This window comes from Aquila chrysaetos, chromosome 11, assembly GCF_900496995.4.
Source record: "Aquila chrysaetos chrysaetos chromosome 11, bAquChr1.4, whole genome shotgun sequence".
In the NCBI taxonomy this organism is placed as follows: domain Eukaryota; kingdom Metazoa; phylum Chordata; class Aves; order Accipitriformes; family Accipitridae; genus Aquila; species Aquila chrysaetos.
Genome location: NC_044014.1, coordinates 33,993,394 through 34,017,133, shown reverse-complemented (window position 1 = coordinate 34,017,133; position 23,740 = coordinate 33,993,394). Strand labels below are relative to the sequence as shown.

Genomic DNA, 23,740 nt, shown 5'->3' with positions numbered 1-23,740 from the left:
ATGGAAATCGGTGGGGTTTTTTTGCACTAAACTAATGTCAGTGGATGGTTCTCAATATCAGGTTGTTGTGGGCTACTGGAGCTTTAGCCTTCTGTCCAGAGCCATGAAAGGCAGCATGTGGTATTTGGCATGTACAATCCAGAAACCGCTCCTTTGTTATATAGCACAAGGATGTAAAAAATCATTGACAATATGGACTTAGGGTTTTCATAAGCTGAAGTACTAAAGTGTACCCACATAGGTATACCTACACGGGTGTGCTGATGGCAAGAGGGCCAGTGGCAGTGTGTTTGGCTCAGAAAGCGTCAATTGCCAGTCAGACAGTTCATGCAAAAATTGTAAATGATCCTTTTCCACAAAAGCTAACCTTTGGTACACATGCACGTGAATTCTAAATCAAACTGATTTATCTGTCTTACCTTTTAAGTGTAATTCTGGTATATTCTCTTTTCTTATAAAACAGCCTCTGATAGCACTGAAGTGAATAATTCTATATTTGGCAATTATTTATGAACTGCAGATCTCATAAACACAGCAGATGCATTTCCTGGATGGCAGCCATTAGTGCATCTGGGGACTAATTTACTAGTTATTGAAAATACTGGACTGGAAGGGAAAAAGAAAAGATGTTGCCATCTCTTTCTAATTGTCACCTAATTTCTGAGGTGCTCCACAGCATTTCTTCCCCAAGGTTTGTCACATTAGAAACATCCTTTGACATCTTGCAAGTATTTAGTTGTCTTCCAAAATAATAGCTTTCTAGGATATGTTGCAGGCCCTGCTTCTTGGAGGTTTGTATCCAAAGCCATTTAGGAGAGCACCCTCTTAATTTCTTTAAAGAAAAACAAGAAATCCTTGCAGAAGGTTCTTAAAAGGATTTTCTTATTGTGCCACACTTGACTAAACATCAGAATGAATTTTTTGAGTAGTTGAAAAGTGAAATTGGATACCTCAGATGCCCAAAGGTTTTCTGTGATCTACATAAATGTATAAACCTAGGACAATGAGGGGTGTCTTGTTCCCTGTGTGCGGAGGCCACTGAGAGGAGCAAAGCAGCAAATGGGTGTCAAGCTCCTCTGCTGTTTCCACCTTGGCTGCCTCGGTCACAGCCATCTGTAGTGGTGCCAAGCGTGATGCTTTCCTGTGTGCCATTAATACACCTGCTCTCTTGGGCTCGTGTAGGGGCTCCAGCTCATTTTACAGGCACCAACAAATTACAGCTGCAGGTGAAACTTTGGGAAGAAAAAAAAAAATTGTCTGTGATATAATGGAGCCCTTGCTGCTTTTTGATATTTTGCAAATGCAAGTGTGCAAGTGTTCCTGCTTTCAAAACTAAGTGGTAATATAATGGGAAGAAACACCTGTTTTATGCTAATCTTGAGGATTTAATATCAGTTATCTCAATGGCAAGAAAGGGTGTATGTTACACAGTTTGTCTAGCTTGCTTTGTTTTGTTTTCGTCCAAAACTTGTCTCAGTGGCATGGGGAGTATTTGATACTCTTTTCCATCCTTCCCGTTCTCATTCCTCCTGTCTTCCATTCTTCCATTTTTCTTCCTTTAATGCCTTTCTTTTGAGAAGGGGAGTTCCAGTTGTAATAAGGATAGGCCAAAAGGGTGGCATTTGGATTTGGTTTGGGGTTTTTTTCCTCCATGCTTGAAAAGAGGGGAGAGATGATTTCAGGCCATTAAACATGCAACAAACAAAGCATGCATATCTTTGGGCTTAATATTTCCTCTTGCTGAAATTTAGAGATTCAATTTTAATATGGACTTCATCTAGGGAAGAGCATGTTCTTTATGATACAGACCTTTTTGTTTAGTGTGAGTTAGAATTTCAAGTATGAATTTTATGGCATTGGGATTGAATCCCTCTGACTTCCCCAGGAGGCAATGTCAGTGACAGGGTTTGCAGTATCCACTTCTATTCATGGAATATATTCTTTAATAGAAAGGCAAATATCAAGGGTCATTTCTTTAGCTGTACGTGATCTTATTCCCTCTACACGCTAGCTGTATGTTGTATTTTATATACAAAGTAAAACACTTAAAGACATATAGTAAAAGATATGCTAAGTCAAATGCTCATAGAAAAACACTTCTAATAGGCTTATGAGAACATACCTATTTGAATGGTAGTCTTTCATGCTTGATATGTCATTGACATTTTCCATATTGAGGTGAGACCAAAAGAAACAGTGCAGCAAGGGACCAAAAACTTAGAAGCACAATTTCATAAAAATATTCCACTTACATTTTAATTGCTTCTTATCTTTATGATAGTTGGGAGCTTTAGTGTCACTGCTACTTGAATATTTTTGAAGACACTTTTGGCTTAATTTTGTTTTTAAAACAATATTTTTTTAAAATTTCTGTAATTGCCCAGTAAAGAGCTTAATTACAAATATTTATTCTACTAGTCATAATAGAGTTTGTCATTTTGAATATGAATTCATTTCCAGTATTCAAAAATGTCTTGGGGCATATTAATCTACAGTGTGGATGTGAGCATCATTTTTTATAATTTTCCACTGCTGTATCTTTCTAAGAAATATCTTAAAATTTCTAGAGGGCCATTAGGGTTTGATGCAAGATAGCAGACATAGCAGTAACATATAGCTCTTGGGTACATGGTTCTCTGTTACCTTTTGTGCAAGAAAACAGCATTGAGATGCAACCTTTCAAAGTCAACCATGTTCCTAAAAAGAGGTTAATTGTTTTTCCAAAAAATGAGTGGAAGCAGAGTAAGAAAAAAGACCCACTTTCTCTGCCAGTGGGTCTTTACGCATTTCTGGTAACACTGTTTATGTATTGGCTTCCACGTGAGCCCTTAAGCTTGAGGAAGGAAGTCAGAGAGGATATTGCAGAATACATTATTAGGCATTTTAAATAGCATACTGTATATAGTGTGCACACCTTAGGGCATTTTGTAAGGTAGCAATTTGCTGTTAAGACATATCCTTGTGCGTCTGTCAGAACCAGGCTTTTTTCTTGTCGTATGAACTCTAGCCTTTCATTTCATCACAGTCTCAGAAGTTGAAGTCTCAAGTCCAGGTCTGCAAATACTCTGTAGTGGAAACTGCTACTGATGTCTTCCTGCCATTACCCAGAATTCATACTGTGTAGATTGATGGCTGTCACTCATCTGTGAACCATTAGTGGTCCATGGAGTATTTGCTGCTGAGGTGATCTTTCCTCCTCGTTACTGCTTTAAATGAAAGTAAGTGGAAAATACCTGATTTCTGTAATTGCTATAGAGTGTGCTGGGTCACTCAGAGAGAGCTAAGGAGCATCTGTGCAATAAAAAGGAGAAGAGTCAACAAGATTATTTCAAATGAGAGATTGCCATTATATGACCGTGAGCTTGAAAGGGACAGATCGTGCGATCTGTCTTCACCCACTGTGCAATCCCTGTACACACATTGTCCCCTGTGTGAGAAGACACACTTCAGTGAAAACTACCTTCAGCTCCAGCTGCCTCTGTGGTCAGGATCCTACTGAAACACATGGGCTCTGGAAATGCAGACCTGGCAGCACAAGTGGTTCCCTTGCAGAGCCTGGGGAAGTCGGGCTCCCAACCTACTGCATGCGCTTAGTGCAGCAGACAGTATTGATCTTTTGCACCTGTGCTAAGGAGAGCAGGAGTTACGGGAGCTCATGTCGGTCAGCACATTCACTGAAATCTCTTGCTCCATAATGGCTCTTTCGAAGTCACTTGAGGCAGTTGATGCTGGGCTTGAGCAGTCCCCCTCAGGTCAGTAGGTCCCACCTACAAATGTGGGTCATTTGGCGGCTATTCCTTACCGCCAGTGTCACTAGGGATAATGCTACATCGGTAAAATGGCTGCCATCAGCAGGACATCTGCACTGTCAGTTTTAATTAAAATCTTTGGCCTAAAGAATCCCTTGCAGATTCAGACAACGAAGGGACTTTCCACGTTTCTCCTGTCTGTGCTGAAGAGAATGTCAGCCCCCCAAAAGACACAGCTTCATCCCCCTGATTTGGCAAACGATTTTGGCTTGCAGCCCACATGAACAGGGAGTAGCCTTCAGTCTGGAGAGAATCAGTTTAGACAAAGCAAGGCCTGTCAGGCCCCAGTGGGATAATCCTTGGACCCAACAGTTTTCATTTTTGAATCAACGAACATACAGGGACTTTGGAGTGGGTCACCTTCCATTTGAAGAAGAAATGAACCAGGTGGACACTGGGTACTCACCCAGTGATGCTGGTGGTGGTGGTGGTTTCCGCATGATGCCTGTTTGCGCTGGATGAAAATGTCAGGAGCAACAAGAGAATTGTGCATTAGCGTTTGAGCACACAAGTAACCATCTCAGCCTCGTATCTATCCATTTCTGGGGACTAAGAAAGGGCAGCTTCCTTGTGCCAGCTAGGCTTGGTTTTAAGTTAGGATTTTTTTAATGTGTATTTTGGGGTTTTTTTGGTTTGTTGTTTGGTTTAGATTCCGGTATAGACAGCCTGGCCTTTAAAATGCTCTGACTGGTTGAACTGAGTTTTTCAGAGGCACTTGAGTCATGGTCAGAGCTGTAAATCACACACACAAAAAAGAAATTAAGCACCTTTCACTTTTCTGTGGGCAAAAGATCCTCTCTGCTACTTTGTGCTCTATTCGGACAGGTTGTATCCCACCTAAATCTCTGACCCTAGTGTTTGCTGCTGGCTGGCTGCCTTTGCTATAGCTGGCTCCAGGCTGACACGTGAGGCCTAGGACTTACTGCTTCTTCTGCCTTTTCTGCAGTCACTAAAAGGTGATCTTCTCACTCCAAAGTGATGTTGCTTTTATTCCTTACACTGTATAAAATGTACCATAGGAAAAAAGGGTATTTTGCTCTGCTGTTGCTAGTTGCTCACTGGTGAAAAGGGACCTTTTCAGCCAGTTAGAGCTAAAAGTGCCCTTTCCTGGAGGCAAGCATCATAAGGAAGTTCCATCACAAAAATAGGGAGCTGTATCCCGGTAGCTCTCTGGTGTCTGTAGGTGGTGGCTCTCGCAGCTGCTGTGCTGTTCTCTAGAGAAGGCTCTCTAAATCTCAGTCTCCAGGGATATTTTGTGTCAAACCCTGATTTACTATGTTAGCTTAACTTTGGACAGCACACTCCTCTTACCGAAGCCGTGAGAAGAAGAAAGGTACTTGCTGAAAAAATGTTTTATAATTGCATGTGGTTTTATGTCTATTGATTGTGTGTTACATGGGTTTACTGAAAGATCTCCATCATGCATCCCTATAAAAGTAAAGAAGCTAATATCTTACTGAAAAAATTGCTAAGTAAAGATAATCCAATTAGGCTGCTGCACATAGCTGAGTTTCTAAATTATTGATGTTGCCTTAAAATTGGCAGCCTTATAATGCAGTAAAAGCTGCAATGTAGATGATATATTTAGGTGTAGTCATGTTGCGATATTACTGTGCAGTATTTTTTTAAAAAGATACACAAACCAGATTTTTAAAGAGACTTGTTTTGTTTTACAGAGCACAAATATGGAAGAATATGTTTATAAATTAAACATCCAGGAAGTAAATAGTGGGACTTGGCTGAAGTGTGTCTGCACCTGTCTGTTGTTAAGCTTCAGGGAGATAGCTCCTGTCTTTAAAGCTAAGCATGTGCATGGTGTAATTTGCAAAACTCAGGCCAAACTCTAAATCTTTTATATTGCAGTTGCCCAAAGGAAAGTCCACTTGTAGCTCTTAACTTGCTGAAAGAAAGTATTTTTCCATTGTGGCTCTTAAAATAAATAAACAAATAAATAAAATAAAACCCCACCAAAACCCTAGAGCAATTGGACAAGTTGAGTGGCAGCAGTTCACATACACAAGCTCCACAGACGAGAGCTGAAGCTCTGGTTGCTCCCTGTGGCACTATGGCATGGCTGCAGAAGTCTCTCTCGGGCAGCATGATCTGAAACTATTTCGAGCTTTAGGTTTTTAAACCAGTGCTTTCAAACTCAGCAAATAGGCAACAGCTGTGGCACAGTGATGCTATATATTAAAAGAAGATATGGAATGACTAAAGAAGAGTGCTCTGCACTAATCCAATCTAGAGGCAATATTAAAGCCGTGGATCACAGCAGCAGAGCCTGTATCCAAAAGCAAAGGGACGAAACGTCCTCCACAGACAGATTAAAGAAGAGGTATTGATTACTATCCCTGTTATCAAGCATCTGGGACACTAATCAGCATCTCAGTTGTGCATTTTAGTAATGAAGGAGAGCAATGATTCAGTGGCTAGGAAGGCAGCAGGATTAAGTGGGAAGGAAAGAGAATCATTATTATATTTACTTAGCTGCTGTCCAAAATGGAACATTAAAACTCATCATGATTGATTTGTGTTTTCTAAGGGTACTGTCTAAAATATTACTCCAACAGAATATCCTATTTTAAACATAACCTGGACAATTTTACAATTTCCCATATGTTTTTGTTGAAAACAGCTTGCAAAGTCTCACGTACTCTCTGAGTAAAGGCTTTGTGCCAAAGAGGGAATTAACCCATTAGTCATTTAACAGTTAAAAGTGACTGTTAAATGAAATCTGTAAATCCCTATGAGATATTTCAGTTCAGCACTTGTTATTTGCTGCTGTTATGATGCCAGTAAAACATAAATGGGGAAAGCTGGATGCTTTCTCAGGTCAGATGTCCATCTCGCGCACAAAAAATGAGGAAAGGGACTGTTTTGAACATCTTTGATGTTGAAAGTGAGGAGGTTAACCTTGCTTTCAGCTTTCACTAGTATCAGATTCATGGCACCTGATTTAGGACCCTCATGTCCCTCAGTAATCTGTGGAAAGAAAGTGACACCTCCAGAAGCTGACTTGGGCACCTTCTTAGAGCAGTTCAGCCAACCTCTTTCCCTGCCTGTGGGCTGTTACTGACCTTCCTGAGGGACCTTGATTGAATGCCTGAAGTCACCCAGGATAAACTTGGGTCTGTCTGCCTGTGCCAGACCTTGCTCTTTTGTGTGTGTTGGTATTTGGCTTCCCAGTGTCCAAGCTGTGACAGCTCATACCTGTGCGGTCAAATCCTATCCTCCCAGTAGGTATCTTATGGCTGTGCTGGCCTGAGAGGGAGCTTATCAGAATATTGTGATTTATGTCTATGAGTTTGTTGCTCAGTGTAACGGAAGTAAACACCTGTGCCGGAGGGCTCTTAAGTTCTGGTTGGCAAGGATGCTATTGAAACCACTATCAGCTGACTGTATTTAAAAAAAAAAAAAAAAAAAAAGCTGGAAATTCCAGTTTGCACTTTCTGCAGAGTATGTGTGAAGAAACTGAATCTCTTGTACTAAATGGTATTTCATTCTGCAGTTCTTGAGACCTCATTAATAAAACTGTACCAAAAGGAGAAGGAACGCTATTTTTGCATTTAATTCTCACAGGTTTTCCATATTCACCCTTGGCTTCTATATATTATATGTCTTTAAAGGTGTCTTTCAAAAAATATCAAGTACATCCTTCCCTATTGCTAGAAAATCTAATTCATTTAGGGTTAGTATCTAGTTTATTGGCTAATTGTTATAACTGAAGTTACACAGCCATAATTTCTGATCATACTGGATGTATTCAAGGTAGGCTGAGTGCCCTGAAAGTTGATAAGCAATGGAAAATGTGAGTCAAACGTGTGAGGCTATTTGCATTAATTTTGCAGGCAGACCTGAGATTAAGAATGTACAGTGGCATTGACCTGTTGCCATTATTTACAACTTTCCTTTGTGATTTCTATCATTATCCATTATTTCACTGTATTTTTAATGAAAAAAGTGTGAGGAATCCTGAAGGACTTTGCTAACTGAATTAATTCATATTATGTTGTGTATATCCAATATTTTTCTGTGCATGAAAAGTAAAAGAAAAAAAAAATCTTTCAAGAAACCTCTAACATTGGCACTGAAAATGCCAAATGTTTAGCCGCAAATGTAGCCAATAACTGAGGTCAGCAGATAAAGACTACTACTATAGGTAATTGCCACTGCTTTGAAAACTGGGTTAGGGAGAACTTAATTCCCTAAGCTGGAATTTGGCCATGGCATCCCTTTACCTCTAAGTTTGCAAAAGGCAAGCTGGGGTCTTTGAAGACTATAAGGTGCTAAGGGGTGTTGTGCTTCATCCAAGCTCTTACTGATAATAAATAAGTGAAATATAACAGCATAAAAACATGGGGGAGTTTTCTGATGTAAATTTACACAGTTGTACAGATGTGTTAGCATTGGAACAGGCTGCCCACGGAAGTGGTGGAGTCACCATCCCTGGATGTGTTTAAAAGACGTGTAGATGTGATGCTTAGGGATATGGTTTAGTGGTGGGCTTGGCATTGTTAGGTAAATGGTTGGACTCGATCTTAAAGGTCCTTTCCAACCTAAATGATTCTGTGATCCTATGATAAAGTGAGAGACATGTACTGTATTAATGTCCAGTGAGTTTTAAAGTGGTAATTGCACTTGCACAATCTTTTTGCAAATAAATACCAACTCCAGAATCTTGCTGAAATTTGAAGGCTGTATGTATCATCCTAGTAGTCCCACCCTCTTTGTGTTTTAATCATTCTTTTACAGTCCAGCGATTTTCCTGGTATCACAGTTAATATTCTCATAAAGTGTGGATTTACATGATGGGCTAAATTAAGCAGAAGGATACCACCAGGAGCAGCACATACACCAGCACTATTGTCACAAGAGGCAAAGCTGCTGCCCACCTCTTTTGCTTCTTTTGTAAGTTTTTAAGAAGTGATTTCTCAGCCTTATATGCATATGGTAAGATTGTTAAAGTAGTTGATAACAAAAATAGAGATGCTAGTTATTTACATTCCACTTGTATCTCTACTAAAAATCCTAATAATAAGGACAAGAATAATGAATTTTCATTTGGGTCATACATACTGATTTGGTATTAGACATGTGGATGGTGCTTATTTAAGAGCACTCTCTTGCTACTAATTTTAGGAAATATGATTCATGTCAGTAATGACATGGTTTTCCATCCTGGAGCAGTCTTTCAGAGCTCCCAGGAGGGTTCATTTTAGTTTAATATTCATAGATGAACTAGCCCTTTTAGAAGAGCCGTTCCTCTTTCTCTATTTACATTTCAAATAATTCCATGGAATTGTGCAGGAGCAAGAGAATTGTCTGCTGAATGCTGATGGATACCATGATATTAATAATAATGTCATTAGCAGTGCTAAGGAAATAAATAGATCACAGAAGTTTGCATATGCCTTATTCTATAAAATACTGTAGCTGCATATTTTTCCTTCATTTACAATACATATATTGCTGTTTTAATTTGAAAGGAGAATGCCTTCCCATCCAGTCTGTCCAATGGCATCTTCCATAACCCAAACACCATGTATCCCCTGGTGAAGGTTAGCATTATGCATCCACAGTGCAGGCTCATTTTACCAGACTAATGTTTTACTAAGTGCTTGAGCTGAGCTTTTGTGGTAAGTACCTTCTTCTAGGGAGAAAGACATTTGCTCTGTTTATCAGAAATGATACTCTACATTGTGGAGGGACTGTAGTTCCTCATTACAGCCCCAGGAATCCTGATCTACAATTCTTTGCCAATGAATGTATTGGCTCTGCTGCCCACAGGGCTTTGTATGCAGGCAGGTAGGGGCAAGATTGCCTTAATTCTTTGGGTAGGAGAATAGCTTATTTTCATTTTTATTGTGGGTCTGGAGGAGGAGAGAGAAACAGTTTTATTCTTGGTTGTTCTTTGTTTTATGTTCAGGTGGCATTCCCAGTCAGTTTATGAGAGGAGCTTGTAAACCCATATTCCTTCTAATCTGCAGGCTTTGTAGTTCCACAAGATGCTGCTTACAACTCAAAACAAAATGGAAGTATTTCCCCTCCTCTTAAATTCTCTGCTGTTAAACCTCAAATGAAATCCAGTGTTACTGTGGAGAGCCCTTGCGTGCTGCAAACTACATGATATTTGTTAGACAGCATGAAAAATCCAATTGAACTTAAAGCAGAGGTACTAAAGAACATTAGTAAAGTACAGTTTCTGATGCATTCATTTGCCCTTTTGATTGTGTTTGTCACTCTAATTTAAACAGTCAAATGATTTATAATGCCTGGTAACTAAAAATGAGATTCTTTAATAAATTATGTGGGAGTTGGGTCAAATTTTGTATCTAGATTCGTAAGTGCCTTGCTCTAACTTTGAGCAGGACTGGTACATGTGCAAATCTAAGCAGTCTTTATTAATGGGAAAAAAGACGTCTTTTACTTAGTGGCTATATTGCTTTGTGGCTCGGGAGCGTGTTACTTCTCTATTCCTCTTTGCTAAAGCCAGTAAAATCCAGTTGATGAGGTCCATGGCTTCCTTTTGTTTTAAATTCAGGATTAACATGATTCTCTGCAGTTTTCAGCAGCTATCTGTCTGCATGTTCAAATGTATAGGACTGGGGAATATGTTCATAGATATCTAACAAACACAAACCGTCTGTGTATGTGTGTGTACACACAGAGAATTGTTTGTCTAAACATAGAATTGAGTCTTTGAAAAGATCTGTTACATTTCCTACCATTACAAAAAACATAGGTAAGTTATTGGAGAGATGACTTTACTCAAAACAAAAATTGGATCAGTGATACATTTATAATGTATTTTAGATGTCTTTTAAAAACCACAGTAAAGCCTTGGCTCATCTGAGATAGCCTCAGTATGATTTGAGCTTGTTAGCCACTGCCCTGGAGAGAATTGGGAAATGTAGAAAAACCATTGGACTCTGGGATTATTCACAGAAGGTATAGATACAGGATTGATGGTTTATCCTGGCAGATCATGGGAGATAGTTACATTTTCAGTTAGTAAAATCTAGAATGCTATTTGGATGCAATAATCATATTGGAGAAGGCTCTGGGCTGCAATATAAAATACTGCTTAATAAAATTATGTTAAATACCAATGACTGCTGGGGTGGGGAACAATTAAGAAGTGCCATCTCTGTGTTATTCATGAAGTTTTAATTGTTCATGTTTTGCTCAGAAAATGAAAAAGTTTTATGGAAAAATAGGAAGCTCTTGTCTGTGAAACTATAATATACTTGCCAAAGGAAAATTTGAGATTGCTGGGACAACATCTGAAATGCTTGGTTTTATCTTCTGGTAGCATTTTAATTTATAAATTTCTAGGTTGGTTGTTTTTTTTTTTTTATTCCAAGGAAAAAGATAAGAGTATTCTATCTTATGCAATTTTAGCCATGTGTTGCCAGCAAAACTTGAACTCCCCAAACCAGAGAGCACACATAAGCTCCTACCAATGAATGCAGCCAGGTTGCATACTCCACAGGGTTCCTGCCCCAATGTTGTTGGGACAGTGCTTGGGAGGGTCCCCATCTCCACAGGCGTTGCAGGTGGTGTTCAGGGTGCCACCCTTCCCTGTGATGGCTTGAATCCCCAGCACAGTGAGCCAGTGATGCTGCTTCCATGGGGCCCCAGCTCCTTTGGGTAATTTTGTATATGATTTTTATTTTACTAAGGCAAATAGATAACTAAGGGAAAATGACAACTTTTTTAGTGATTGGGTTGTCAATTAAAGTTAAATAGGATTTTCATCAATCAGAAAAGGCATAACTGTATGTATCAGTGAGTTTTGAGATCTGTAAAATAAATAGACTTATAATGGAAGAAGATATTCAGTACCCTAAATATAGCAGCTGCTGCCTCCTCCATAATGCAGTGTGAATACTAGTTTGTCCTGCCAAGGGACTGCTTTTTCATGAAGCATCATGTCGGTAATAGAGATATAAGAAATACTACTGCTATACAGTAATTTTAGAAGCCCTGTGAAAGCTGTTTAACATCAGATTAGAAATAGCAGTTCACAGAGAGAAAGGAAATGTGAGAGCTACCTACAATAGTAGCTAGAGACTTGAAGGTTCTCCCAAGGAAAAGAAATGCAATGCTAACTAAGCAGGTTAGAAAAAACCAGAATATGGCCATGTGTGCTGTTGTAATGACTGCATTATTCATGCAGTCATTCCAAGGTGTATTTGTGCATCTGCTCAAAATGTTTGGTGTGAAATCAGGTATCAGAAGCTTTATGAACCTATTTCACTGAGGTAGCACAGATTACAGCTATGCAAGCCAGGACAAAACCCAATAATATTCTAACCTCGTACAGTTTGAAATACATTTTGATAAGTATAGCATGACTACCAGATACAAAGTGTGATTCATATGAGTTAAGGCAGTGCAAAGAGAGGTGCGTAGCTCCTTCGTAAAGACTTTTAATAGTTGTGACTCTTGTATTTTGCCTTTAAAGATAGGAAAAGGCACCTTACATTTTTGAACAAGTTTCAGGAGAGCTCCTTTACTGTACAATAAAAATTATCTTGTAGCTTAAAATAACGGCAGTATAACTGAAAAGTATTGCACTACAACCCAATATAATCCATTATCAAATTGCTATACATCTTGAAAGCTCAGCTTTATCTTTAGGAATTATGCATCCTACAGTTTCCCCTTGTTCTCCCGTCTGTAATTCCTAGGGAGCCATATGAGCATTGATGCAGTCTCTGAAGCTGCCCTTTTCTCTTCCTTTGTAGTTCCAATGCAACTTCAGAAAGCATCTGTCTTAAATGTGGCCAGCATCTCATGTGTGTAATACACATAAAGGGACGCAAAATCAGTAGCAGCACTTCAGGGACGGCATTAATATTGAGCCAAGCTGCTAGCACTACAGTGAGAACTGAGAGACATTTTTATACATCTGTGCTGACAAATGTAAGTCCTGTTTGGAATGCAGTTTGCACAGCTGTCCTCATCCCCCAGCAGCATGTCAAAAATTATCTTGATGAGATCATTTTTTATTCATATTATGCATTTTCCTCTGTTTTGGGGAAATTCCTGCATAACCCCAATGCAGAAGAATGTTTTCACCTTCTTGGTGTAATACATCTTGAGGTTATTACATCTAACACTTGAATGGTCTCTGTGTTCTTGGAAAGCACTATTCACAGCCTCGGCGCTGTTGCAATAACAAAGTTGAGACAATATGACTCTAGTGCTACTGCCCTACCTAAAATTTGAGGAGGAAAAAGTTGTGGAAGTTTCTTTTATTTGCTACCCAGACATTTCACCATGGAGTTAAATCTGAGAGAGAGTTTTGTACCTGATCAGAGCACTGACCTCTAAGAAGCTGGAAATTCAGTGAATTATATATAATGTTTTATAATTAGTCCACACTTTGATTTTATGCCATTGAATAGCTGAGAGTGAAAGCTGAGTAAGAGAAATAATTTTAGATTTTGCTGTGACTATGTTAAAAAGGGACAGTGCACTTAAGATTGTGTAGCTCATGGAGCTTTCTCCTTGATGTGCATTTTCTTTGAAAATAGTAGTGCCTTATGAAAGGAAGTTGATAGGGAGGAACCTACTGAACAGAGCACTTGCTGGAGATTAAAACTAGATTTTGGTCATTTTCCATGACAAAGACAGGTTAATATTTTAACTGGGAACAGCACCCTATAACTGTGAATTGTTACTGTATAGCAATCTTTTGACGATTGGTGACTAGTTTGTGTGTGTCCTAACAATAATACTGAGACTGGGGATAACTTTTGAGTGATGCTGAGATCAACCACAGTTAAGTCACTCCTTTTTCTTTGGGTTCATTGCATTGTAATATCGTATTTTTACATCGTTGTAATGATTATGAGATATTTTAAACTTGCACTTTTCCTTGAAAGTCCTTCCAAAATGTAATTTAGAAATTTTAGAGTGTTTTGAAATGGTAACTCTTAAAGGATGAAAGGTCCAGCAGTCCTGACAGTGCCTTGGAGAACTGCAGGCTGTAGCCCCATGTGAGCAACATGTTCTCCCATACAGCGTCTGTAAGCAGGGCTCAGATTGATTTTATGTGACTGGGGGCTTGTTTTCAATGGCATCTTGTTTTAACCTCCCACTGACTCTGATGCTGAGTGCGGTTTGCCTGCAGAGGAGCTCCAATGCTCCTATGTGTCACAGAATTATTAGCAATAGGGTTGGGTGTGATAGCAAGAACTCCCTTTGTCTACCTTCACCCATAATAGTTTTGCTAATCTCTTCCTGCCAATTTCTTATTTTTATTCTATTTTTTTGTCCAGTGTTCTTAAACTCTGCATGTGTTAGAAATCCCACCACTTCATAGGCAAGCTATTCTCATGTTAGTTTTCTCATGAAAGTTTTATCTTGTGTCTGCACATGTTTTTACGGTGTAATAATTTGGCTGTAGTCTGTACACTGAGTGAGTAACAGGCTAACTGTTGTTTAAAAGCCTTGGTCATAATATTGCTCCATCGAAATGTCTCCAGTGCATTTGGGAGCAGTTTCAAAGGATTGGTTATAGTTAGTTGAGTGGTTCCATTTTTCTTTTATTGAATAATTCCCTGCACCATCTATAAATGAAGATCAGTAAGCCACTGTACGGTAAATGATAGCTGTGCGAGGTTGTGCTTATTTCACAGGGCATTGGACACCCTTGTATGCCCTTGGTGAGTGGATACACTTGTATCTCTTTTAGTTAAGCCTACTTCTGTTTTCATTTGAATTTTTCCTTTAGATGGTCCTTGAGGAATGAACAAAGTCAAGATGTATAATCAAATATTTTGTTAATAGTGGGGGTTTTTCTGGCTAGGGTCTCATGGAGACAGTCAACTGTTAGATGTGCTGGACAACTACTGCTTTTGCAGTACTGCTCTTGGAATGTATTACATGATAGAAATTCCTTCTTCTGTGCAGAAACCACATCTGAGTATTTTGAAACCATCTGGCAGTTCTGTGGCTTTGTATCGCAGTTATGTTCAGAGTAAGCCTAAAAGACAGACAACAGAGAGAGGGAGTGTTTGGAAAGGCTTATTTGCCAGCAGTCACATTTCTGGTGCTTAACTCAACTTTAGGATGAAATACTTTGCTGCCATCACCATGAATCTTAATGATTAATTCTTTGCTCCTGGCAATCCTGGAATATTGAAAATTGCTAGAAATAGGATCCAGACTGAGAGAGAGAGCCAACATTTTGTCACATGAATACCACATACAAATGGACAGTATACTCTATGTAACATTCCTCTGATACTTTCAACTAGTTTTTTGGTATATTCTTAAAAAACTGAAAAAGTTATTTCTGAACTGTTAATTATTTTCCTGTGCTGTGGTGCAATAATAAGGTTAGCATGTGATTTTTATTTCCCTATCTATGTGTTTACATACCTACACACCTATGGAGACCATCAACAACCACTGATTTCGCTAGCCTGCTAGTATTACTTTCTGTTAACGAATAGTTCCCTACTTAGTGAAAATGCTGAGCTCTACTGTTCAGATACAAGGAATCTCTACTTTCCGGAATCCTATGTTCTGGTGAGGTATGTCAAAGAAGGAGTAAGGCAGTTGCTGTTTTCAATTTGTACAAAATCCCAATTTTCAGCATGACTTTGATCAAGATGCATGGCATGCAACAATCCATCTGATTAATCAGCAGAGAATTTGCAAACATCAGCAATGCTTCAAGATGATATAGGAAGATCTGATACTGTGTCTCCTTGTGCTTTCCTTATATAGTTCTTTGCCCTTGCTCTTCCCCTCATCTCCATGAGAGTTCATGTGAGGTCTGTAGTTTGACTAAACATAGGGCTGACTGAAGTCTCTGGCTTTTGTTTTTTCCCTTCCTAATTGGCTTTTACTAGTTATTTTTCAAGGATGATAGTGTCAAGTCAATTTGCTCAGGAGTTGAACATGTGATTTTCATCATGACACTTAATGTAAACACTTCTTCCAGCTTGCAGCTTTATTACCTCAGTATTTTCCAAAGGTGCTGTCCATAGCATATCAATGACATGGGTGTCTTCTAGATGATCAGTGGGAGGGAAGGAAATCTTAATAAAACCAAGGACTTTCAGTTGGCTTAACTGAAGCTGCTTTTCTTGGTGCTTACAGAATGGTATAATGAAACTCTTTATGATTTGAAGAGTGTGGAGTGGTCTTGACAGTAAGAAGTTGTTTTGATAAGTATTACCTTAACCTCCATTTTCACAGAGCAGCTGATTATGGGGTTTCTGTGATATTGTGGCAGTAGTTTTGCAAAATTACCTTTCTCTAGGATACAGGTGGAAGATGCACCTTTTCCATGTAAAGGCAATATACTGAAGGAGGAAGAGAAATTGCTGAAGTCTCAGTGGTGGAAGCCTTGAATGATATATGCTCCATTTTGGACAAGAAGTTTGGGTTTATCTAACAGCCTGTTTTCCACTTGGTTGCAGTTGTTCCTATTCCTAGGGGAGGGGGTTATTCTGGGGAAGAATCTGCTGATATTTTAGCCCCAGGGTCACTGGAAGTTAAGGGAGCTTTAGAACTTGGGCGTGAAAACCACAGCTAATGGATGAAAATGAAACAAGTGCTCTTTCAGAAAAGTGGTTAGCAGGGCAGACTGGAAATATGTAATCTACTCTGATAGCTTAAGGGAACAATACAGGGTTAAAAAATGGAATTTGAAGTGGTTTTGTAGATAGCGGTTCAGATGCTTTGAGCATACCGCTCATACCATACATGTATCATTTATTTTAGTCTGTTATCCTGAGAGCCCCTTGCCCTGCTATTGAAAGCAGCATATACTGGGAAGGCAAAGTGCTGACAATGAGGTAACAGGAGCTGTTACGGATCTTGACAGAGTAAACACTGCAGTGCTTCAGTCTGTGTCTTTCATGGGCATTTTGAATAGCTGTAATGTGCTGAATTTCACAGGTCACAGCAGGGCTGGCTTGAAGGCATGCTGTTTCGAAGTTTTTGGAGACCTCTGAAAAATTACTGCAGGCTATCCTTTAAAAGTGATTGCATTTCAGTCTTTGAGGTTTGATCCTAGCTGCTGCTGAGGAAGAATAGGATGAGACTACGGGCTTCCTGTTCACTCATTTGGAAAGCCTTTAAAGAGAAATTTTAAGTATCTTGTAGCAGAAGTTACAGGATTTCATTTTTTTAGTTCTGCAGAGCTTTAGATTATTTGGTGTGATGGCAGGTGAATATCCTTGTCAAAGTTAACAAGAAAAAAAAATAGTTTAAGGATTTACAGATTTTGTAGATACTTTCTATTCTAGAGCAATAGATTACACAGGAGCATAAAACAGATTTTCTGGGGAAAAGAAGTGTGTGTATCTTTATCTTGCTGTGAGACTTCAACTTAATTAATGTTTGGAGTATTGTTTTCCTATCCTTATTTTATAAGTATATTTAAATTTTGTATTATTGAAAGAGAATGTATGCTTCTGACTACAGATTTCTAATTCTGTGGATGTTTTAGCAGATGATCTGAGCTGGCAGCATTTGAATGGTAGTGTAGCAAACATAATATTTTCACGATGGATGGTGGTTGAACAGGCAGATTAAAAAAAAAGTCATACACAAATTATGCTGATTGTTTTGGCATTTTATAACTAGGAAAGAATTTTTACTGTGTGGCTGTATATTCTCAGTGTCCACAATTTTAACAATTAAAATATAAATGAGTAAATGTACATTTTCTCTTGGTAGTAGCTTTGTAAAAGCCTGGTGTAGCTATCTATAGAGGTTAAGTGTAATGTGCTTGAGATGGGGTCTCTTAGATGGAAAGAACAGTGAGTCTCTGCCTGATGAGCTTCACTATGCCTCTCTTGCTGTATGCAATGTGCATCTTTTCCTGGCTTCACATATGAACCTAAGGCCTGTGGGTCTCAGGGAACTGCTTTGTGAGTATCTTGTTGCTGTATGTAGCCTTTGCAATGTCTGCACTTGAACTGCTATTTAAAAAACTCAGTTGGGGCACACATTAGCCATTATTTTAATGACTAGAACAGAATTTTAGATAATTATATTAAATAGCTCAGATACTACCACTGGTTTCTGTGATACAAGTTTCTAAAACTGAGGACCCTTCGTAGGTGTAAGTTGCATAAGCACACATCTGTACTGATGCTATTTGTCAACCATTTGCTCTCTGAAAAGGGTGCCTGAAATACCACAGAGCTATAAATCACCTGCTCTGGTGGGCTTCAGCTGACTCTTCAGCTTTCCAAACTGTCTGAAATGTCATCCACTGCAGTTTCAGAAAGGGAAAAAAAAAAAAAGAAGAAAAAAAAAATTTCTATTTCTTCTTGCAAAATCTGGATCGGTAACTCCAGATTATGGTTTAAACTATTTCAGCTTGTCTTTCCCATTCTTGGGAATATATTTATATTGTCTGTATCTCATGTCAAACCATGTTTTTCTTTCTGCTGAATTCTGCCATGTGTTGCTTTGTTTGCAAGTTGCTTCCAAGCCAGTAATCATAAGCACTCCATCTGGTCGGGGAGCAGAGTAGTGATAATGTAAAAGGACATTTCCACTACTCTGTTTAAAAGAATCCTCCATCTGTACTAAATCTGCCATTTTAATGAGATTGTAAAGGGGGTTTGTTGTTTTTTTTCTTTTTCAAAGAGGGGAGGAGACTGATTGTTGAGATTTTTTTTTTTTCCTTGCATATCTACTCATTACATGATTGTATCCAAGACCGCCTCTTTCCCAAGCTAAGAATGACTATAGGAATTTGCAGTTCATATAATTCAGGATGCAAAGTAACAAAAGGATCCTAAAAATTTTACCCAAAGTCTATAGCAAATTGATTTTGCCATTAGTATTGAGCCTTTCTTTTATTACCCTTTGTTAATAGCATGCGTGTGAGAAATCATCCTGAACGCTCTAAAACTGATCCACAAGGTTAAAAAAAATATAGTGTCACTATGATTTATGATGTGAGCTTTCAGTACTCAGAGCTAAATTGATGGATGTGAATGTGCTGAGATTTGGTGCTGGCAGATTTTAATTTTTCTTTGTGCTTTTCTTTTGTAATTCTGATCATTGCTCTCTTAAAATTAATGGAGAAAGAATTAGACAACTTCTCTTGTGGTAATGTCACAACTTAAGCCAGGACAATTTGGTGAAGGTTAATAGGCAACGGTCTGGCTCAATCATCCACTGGTCTCATCATACTAATGTGAACTCGAAAAGCCAAGAACCAGTGACTGGAAAAGCAAAGTAGCTCTAGCAGAATAAATGAGCAGGTAGTGGGTAGGGGAGAGTGGTCTCAGAGGAGCTCCTGGAGGGAGCAGGCTGTCACCCAGACCATGCTGGCACTGTCCACAGGACCTGGACTGCCTAGGGAACAAGGGGCACAGCCCGCCGATGAAAGACACATGCAGAAGCTGCCTTGAATCCTTTTCTCTAAAAGCGTTGTTCCTCCTTTCCAAACAAGCAGTACTTCAGCTTTAGGAGAGCTGTCAAATTGTCAGTTCTGTGTCACCAATCACTAACCCCCAACAGGAGGCTGCAGTTCAGTGGCACCCAGTGGTGTGGGGACACCACCCCACAATGGGCTTGGTCTTCTGGATGGACTCTTGTGAGTTTTCATAAAACTGCCCCATTTAATCCTTTTATCTACAAAAAGAACTATTCAGCAAGTTTTAAATTTCATGTGATTCCCTTGGATCCCATTACAGGAATCATCATATTTCCTTTCTCCTTGTTCTCAAGTACCTTTTCAAAGGCAGAAGAAGGGTATTTAGGCACCTGGTTCTTATTCAGGGCCAACCCCTCTTCAGTTCAAAACAAAAATTCAGTCACTGGATAGTAACCCTGTGATCTTGGATTTCTAGAACTGGGATGTTTCCTTTTATTGTTTTGAAATGATAGTTCTCAGTCCTCAAAACAAATAGTAACACTAAATCAAAATTCAGCTTTAGAAGTTGAATATTTCAGGATACTACATGTTGTTGTGGCAGCCTGCAATAACGACATTGCCAAGGTAGCTGTTGTGCAGATGATTGAAATCTCTGCTACAGGGAGCTCTGCACAGATGTGTCAGGGAGGTAAATTCATTTAAACAGACTTGGTCATCGTCTTGTATTTAAATTGAGGTGGAAGGCTCCTCCACCCCTGCAGACAGCTGTTAGCTTCTCTGTATTTAGTCAGAGGGAGAAGTCTGTCTTAGTCATAGATACTACAATGCCATAAGCAAAAATGTGCAGAAGCAGAAAGTAGTTGTTAATAGAGTGCATCATCAGTGACATTAATGAAGTAATTTCAGGCTAGATCACCTGAGTGCGTGGCATACATTATTTATTTAGTGATACACTGGGGCCTCAAATTTTGCACCTTCTGAAAGATTTTACATGGATAATTAGCAACAAGTTCTGCATTATTAGCCCAAGAGCATGGAGCTACTACCTGGTGGCTGGCCTCTGGTCGATGCAAACATGGAGAACTATTTCTTGAGAATTTCAAATGATCCGTATAATATTTTACATGTAGATCATTTCCTTTCATAGACAAATGAGACATTGGGCATATCTCATCTGAGAAAAATATTAAACCTTGATTTCCCCCCCCCCCCCCCCATCTTACCCTTTGTTGTTCTTCTGTGCCAGTGAATATCTATCTGTGTGCAGCTCACATGTGTGAGGTGAGATGTGTAACAGGCAAGCACAGTGCATGCTGTGCGGGTGCTTGTGGTGTATCAAAGAGATTTCGATATTCCCTTTCTCAGAAGAGGGACATTCTTTAAAGCCAGTCCTAATGTAAGTAACCGTAGGGAAGCATGAAGAAAATTCCTGCTCCTGGCAATAGCTTCCATTGAAAAGGAAAAGATCTGCTTTACTGAAATCATGAAGCTCTCCCTGGGCTCCCCTCTGAAGCAAAGTGATTTTGCTCTTGGTACTGCTTTTAATCTCTCTAGTTTAAGAACTTGAAGTATATAGAGTGCAGCCTTTTAGTTCAGGAAAATAGCCTCTAGAACCAACGACACCAATCTATCATAATTAGTCATCAGAAAATCTGAATAAATATAAAATTACCATGGAGTAGGAGGCAGGCATATGTGGTATTCAAAACACACAGAGTGTAAAATGATGTTATTGTTGCCTTTAGAAATAGTTCAAAGTAGTCTGCATTAGAAAGAGCTGATAAGCAGAATGACAAAAGCTTGTTTCATGAGTGATTCCAAGCAGCAGTGGTTTTCTGATCAGCTGATGCTGCAGCTATTTTGGGTATTCCACAGATCATGATTACATACACGGGGAATGATTGGAGGCAGCAAATATGGTAAGTGAGCCAGGAATCCTGGGACACGCTCTGTTACTAACTTAATAGTCTTACTATCACTTGTCCTTTGCTATTTAAATAGCCAAGGGAAGTCTAACAAGTGACTGTGCTTAGTTCCCCCCCCCTTTTTTTTTTAAAAAAAAAAAAAAAAAGAAAGAAAACCACTTCCTGGGGCCGCTATTTTTAGTAATGATGCCGTGTCCAAAGTGTTAACTAATTGAGTCATCAGGTTTCATAACTGGCCACAGAAAATGGCAGTGGAAGAGGGAGAATGCTTTCCAGAACAAGTAAGCATTTGTGGATTCTGAAATAAGAGTGAAATCTGCATATCGAGTTTCTTGTATTAGTGTTTTAAGTCTTTGATTGTACGAGACAAAGCTGGATGTAGGAAGAGGTACGTTTTGGCTTGTTTGGTGTATTCTGTGTTCTGACGGTTAGATTGCGGTATAGGCTGAGGCAGCAGTCAAATGGTATACGGAATTATTTGTTCTCTCTCTCCTTACCAATGGCTAGATTCTGTTCAGGACACTCTGTAGAAGACGCTGATTAAAATTGCAGAAACATTTTGTAATGTTTTGTTCTTTGATCAGGGCCTTAAGTAACCTTGATATATGTAACAATTTTGTTCACTAAAATATTTTAGCAAATCTTGCATATTTTGAAAAAAGTTAACTGAAATTTATGCTTTTAAGGTGTATTTATCAAATAACACACCTCTTCTACTGACAATCCATAGGTCAATTAAACTTAAAAAGGAGCCTGCTGTTGTAGTATGCTGGTAGTGACCTGTAAGGAGGCACCCGTATCAGTCTTACTCTCAGGGATAGTCCCAGTGACCTCCAAGGTGCTCCCTGTGTGATTTAAAAATTCCTCAAGTGAGTAAGCTGCTGTGAAATTACATCCCTGTACTCTGTGAACTAGGCTCTGAGGTTCTTCAATAGCTAGAGTTATTAAAATCAGTTAAAAAACACAGTTAAAACAATTGTTCTCCAGGCTGCTTTACTGCAGAATTAAAATACTGGGTTCCCAGGAAAGTGTGGTATCATGTTATTAATATTGATGAGTGCCAACCTTTGTGGAAGTGTCCGTTAATGGCAGTATTTTTTTTAGTTAGAGATATTACTGATGGTAGCACCCAGCAGTTTACTAGCTAATTTCCATGTCAGCAATAGCTTTGTGCTCTGAAAAAATACTGCAGTGAGTTCCCTTAAACGTGTATGATGTTGTTTACTTGCTGTCAACACAGGACTGGGTGGTTGTTCCCTGTTAAAAAACATTTTTGAAGCTCTGGTTGTTTTCTGATGGTGCTGTTCTTGTTCATAAATTCATTTCCACCAGTAATTTCGAAACCATGAAAACATTTATTTGGGGGATTTTCTTTGTGAAGCAATTTCTTGTAGGAGAAGGTTTTGTTAGGTTGAGATGTTTTATGGTACTTGATTAAACTCTTTTTTCAGTCCTGAGAATATTATTTACTCTCTCCTGGTTTTTTTAGCACAATAATATCAGTCTTCAAGGTGATAAACATCTTTGCTGATACTTTATATGAGCCCCAGTATTACAGAACTTGATGCAGTCCTGCTAGTTTCTCTGTGCAACAGTTTGGGGAGTAGAGCGAACTGAAAATCTTGCTGCCCTCGAGCCATGGCATTGGCAATGTGCTGGTCTGCGGTATGCTCTGCCCCTGTGTGTTTCAACGGAATGGTATTTACTCTTGCTTTACAGGGTTTTGTTAGAAGTTGCATAGAAACTGGTCTTTCTGTTAGCATATACATTGTTTATTGAAGGTGTAATAGCTATTTGAAATGGACTTGAGCGATGGGGAAGGGGTACAGTATATATTTGTTTTATAAGTTTTTTTTCTTGCTGATGTTGTTTATGGTAAATTCTGTTTTCATTCCACGCATATTTAAATCTCCTATAGGTTGCCATGCACGTTTTAGGTGTAAGGGAGAGACAAGCTCTACTTCACTGCGTATTTATTCTGTAGATTTGCTATCCAGGAGTGATACTTTAATTAACATTTCATTGTAATGGTTTATTCTGTCATTGAATGCTAGGGGAGATTACTGTATAGGGCTGGTAGATAGTATTGTTGGCCATAGCTTATTTCTGTAAGTATGTAATAAACTGATCTTCACTGTAATAGTTAAGCTAAAAAGTAATTCTAAACCTGTGTTTATTAAAATAGTAAAGGTAAAGTCTTTTAGCCCAGTTTGGAAAGTGTTAATTCATTAGTGAAATAGCATTATTTTCTTCGATTAAACAATGATGTGTTTTCCAAACATACTTCATTCTGCTGCTAAGAAACAGTAGTAATTTTCAGATGAAAATAAACTATGAAGTCTGGTTAAGGTGAAGTAAAATGTTCAAATAGTTCTGTTGTTTTTATTTTTGTCAAAAAATTAGAAGTCCCTCCCGAGATGTTTAGATCATCACGGTGGTTCTACAGAATTCCAACTCTCTAGTGCACAGTGGCTTTGAAAGCCAGAAAAATACTAGTTCTGTACTGTAACTGAAAAGTGACTGTGCGAAAATGGCACCATCTAATCTGCAGTGATTTATCTATATATTTGGTATTTTTTTCTCACTTTAAGAATAAAACTGAGCTATGTTGTGTTTTCTTTCCCCCTCTGTTCAGCTCA

General features: G+C 38.8%; 1 protein-coding gene across 41 annotated transcripts in view; it reads left to right on the top strand.

The window, feature by feature from the left end:
- The window catches only part of ANK3 (ankyrin 3), a 382,076-nt gene that overhangs the window by 195,143 nt on the left and 163,193 nt on the right, over nt 1-23,740 (top strand). The window contains exon 1 of one of the 41 annotated variants that reach the window (XM_041127050.1): nt 21,276-21,382. The exons of the other annotated variants lie outside the window; for them this stretch is intronic. Within the exon in view, the coding sequence (XP_040982984.1) occupies nt 21,347-21,382 (36 nt within the window). The 5' untranslated portion in view covers nt 21,276-21,346. Of the gene's footprint in view, nt 1-21,275; nt 21,383-23,740 lie in introns of those variants that run through there. 41 annotated transcript variants of the gene reach the window in all.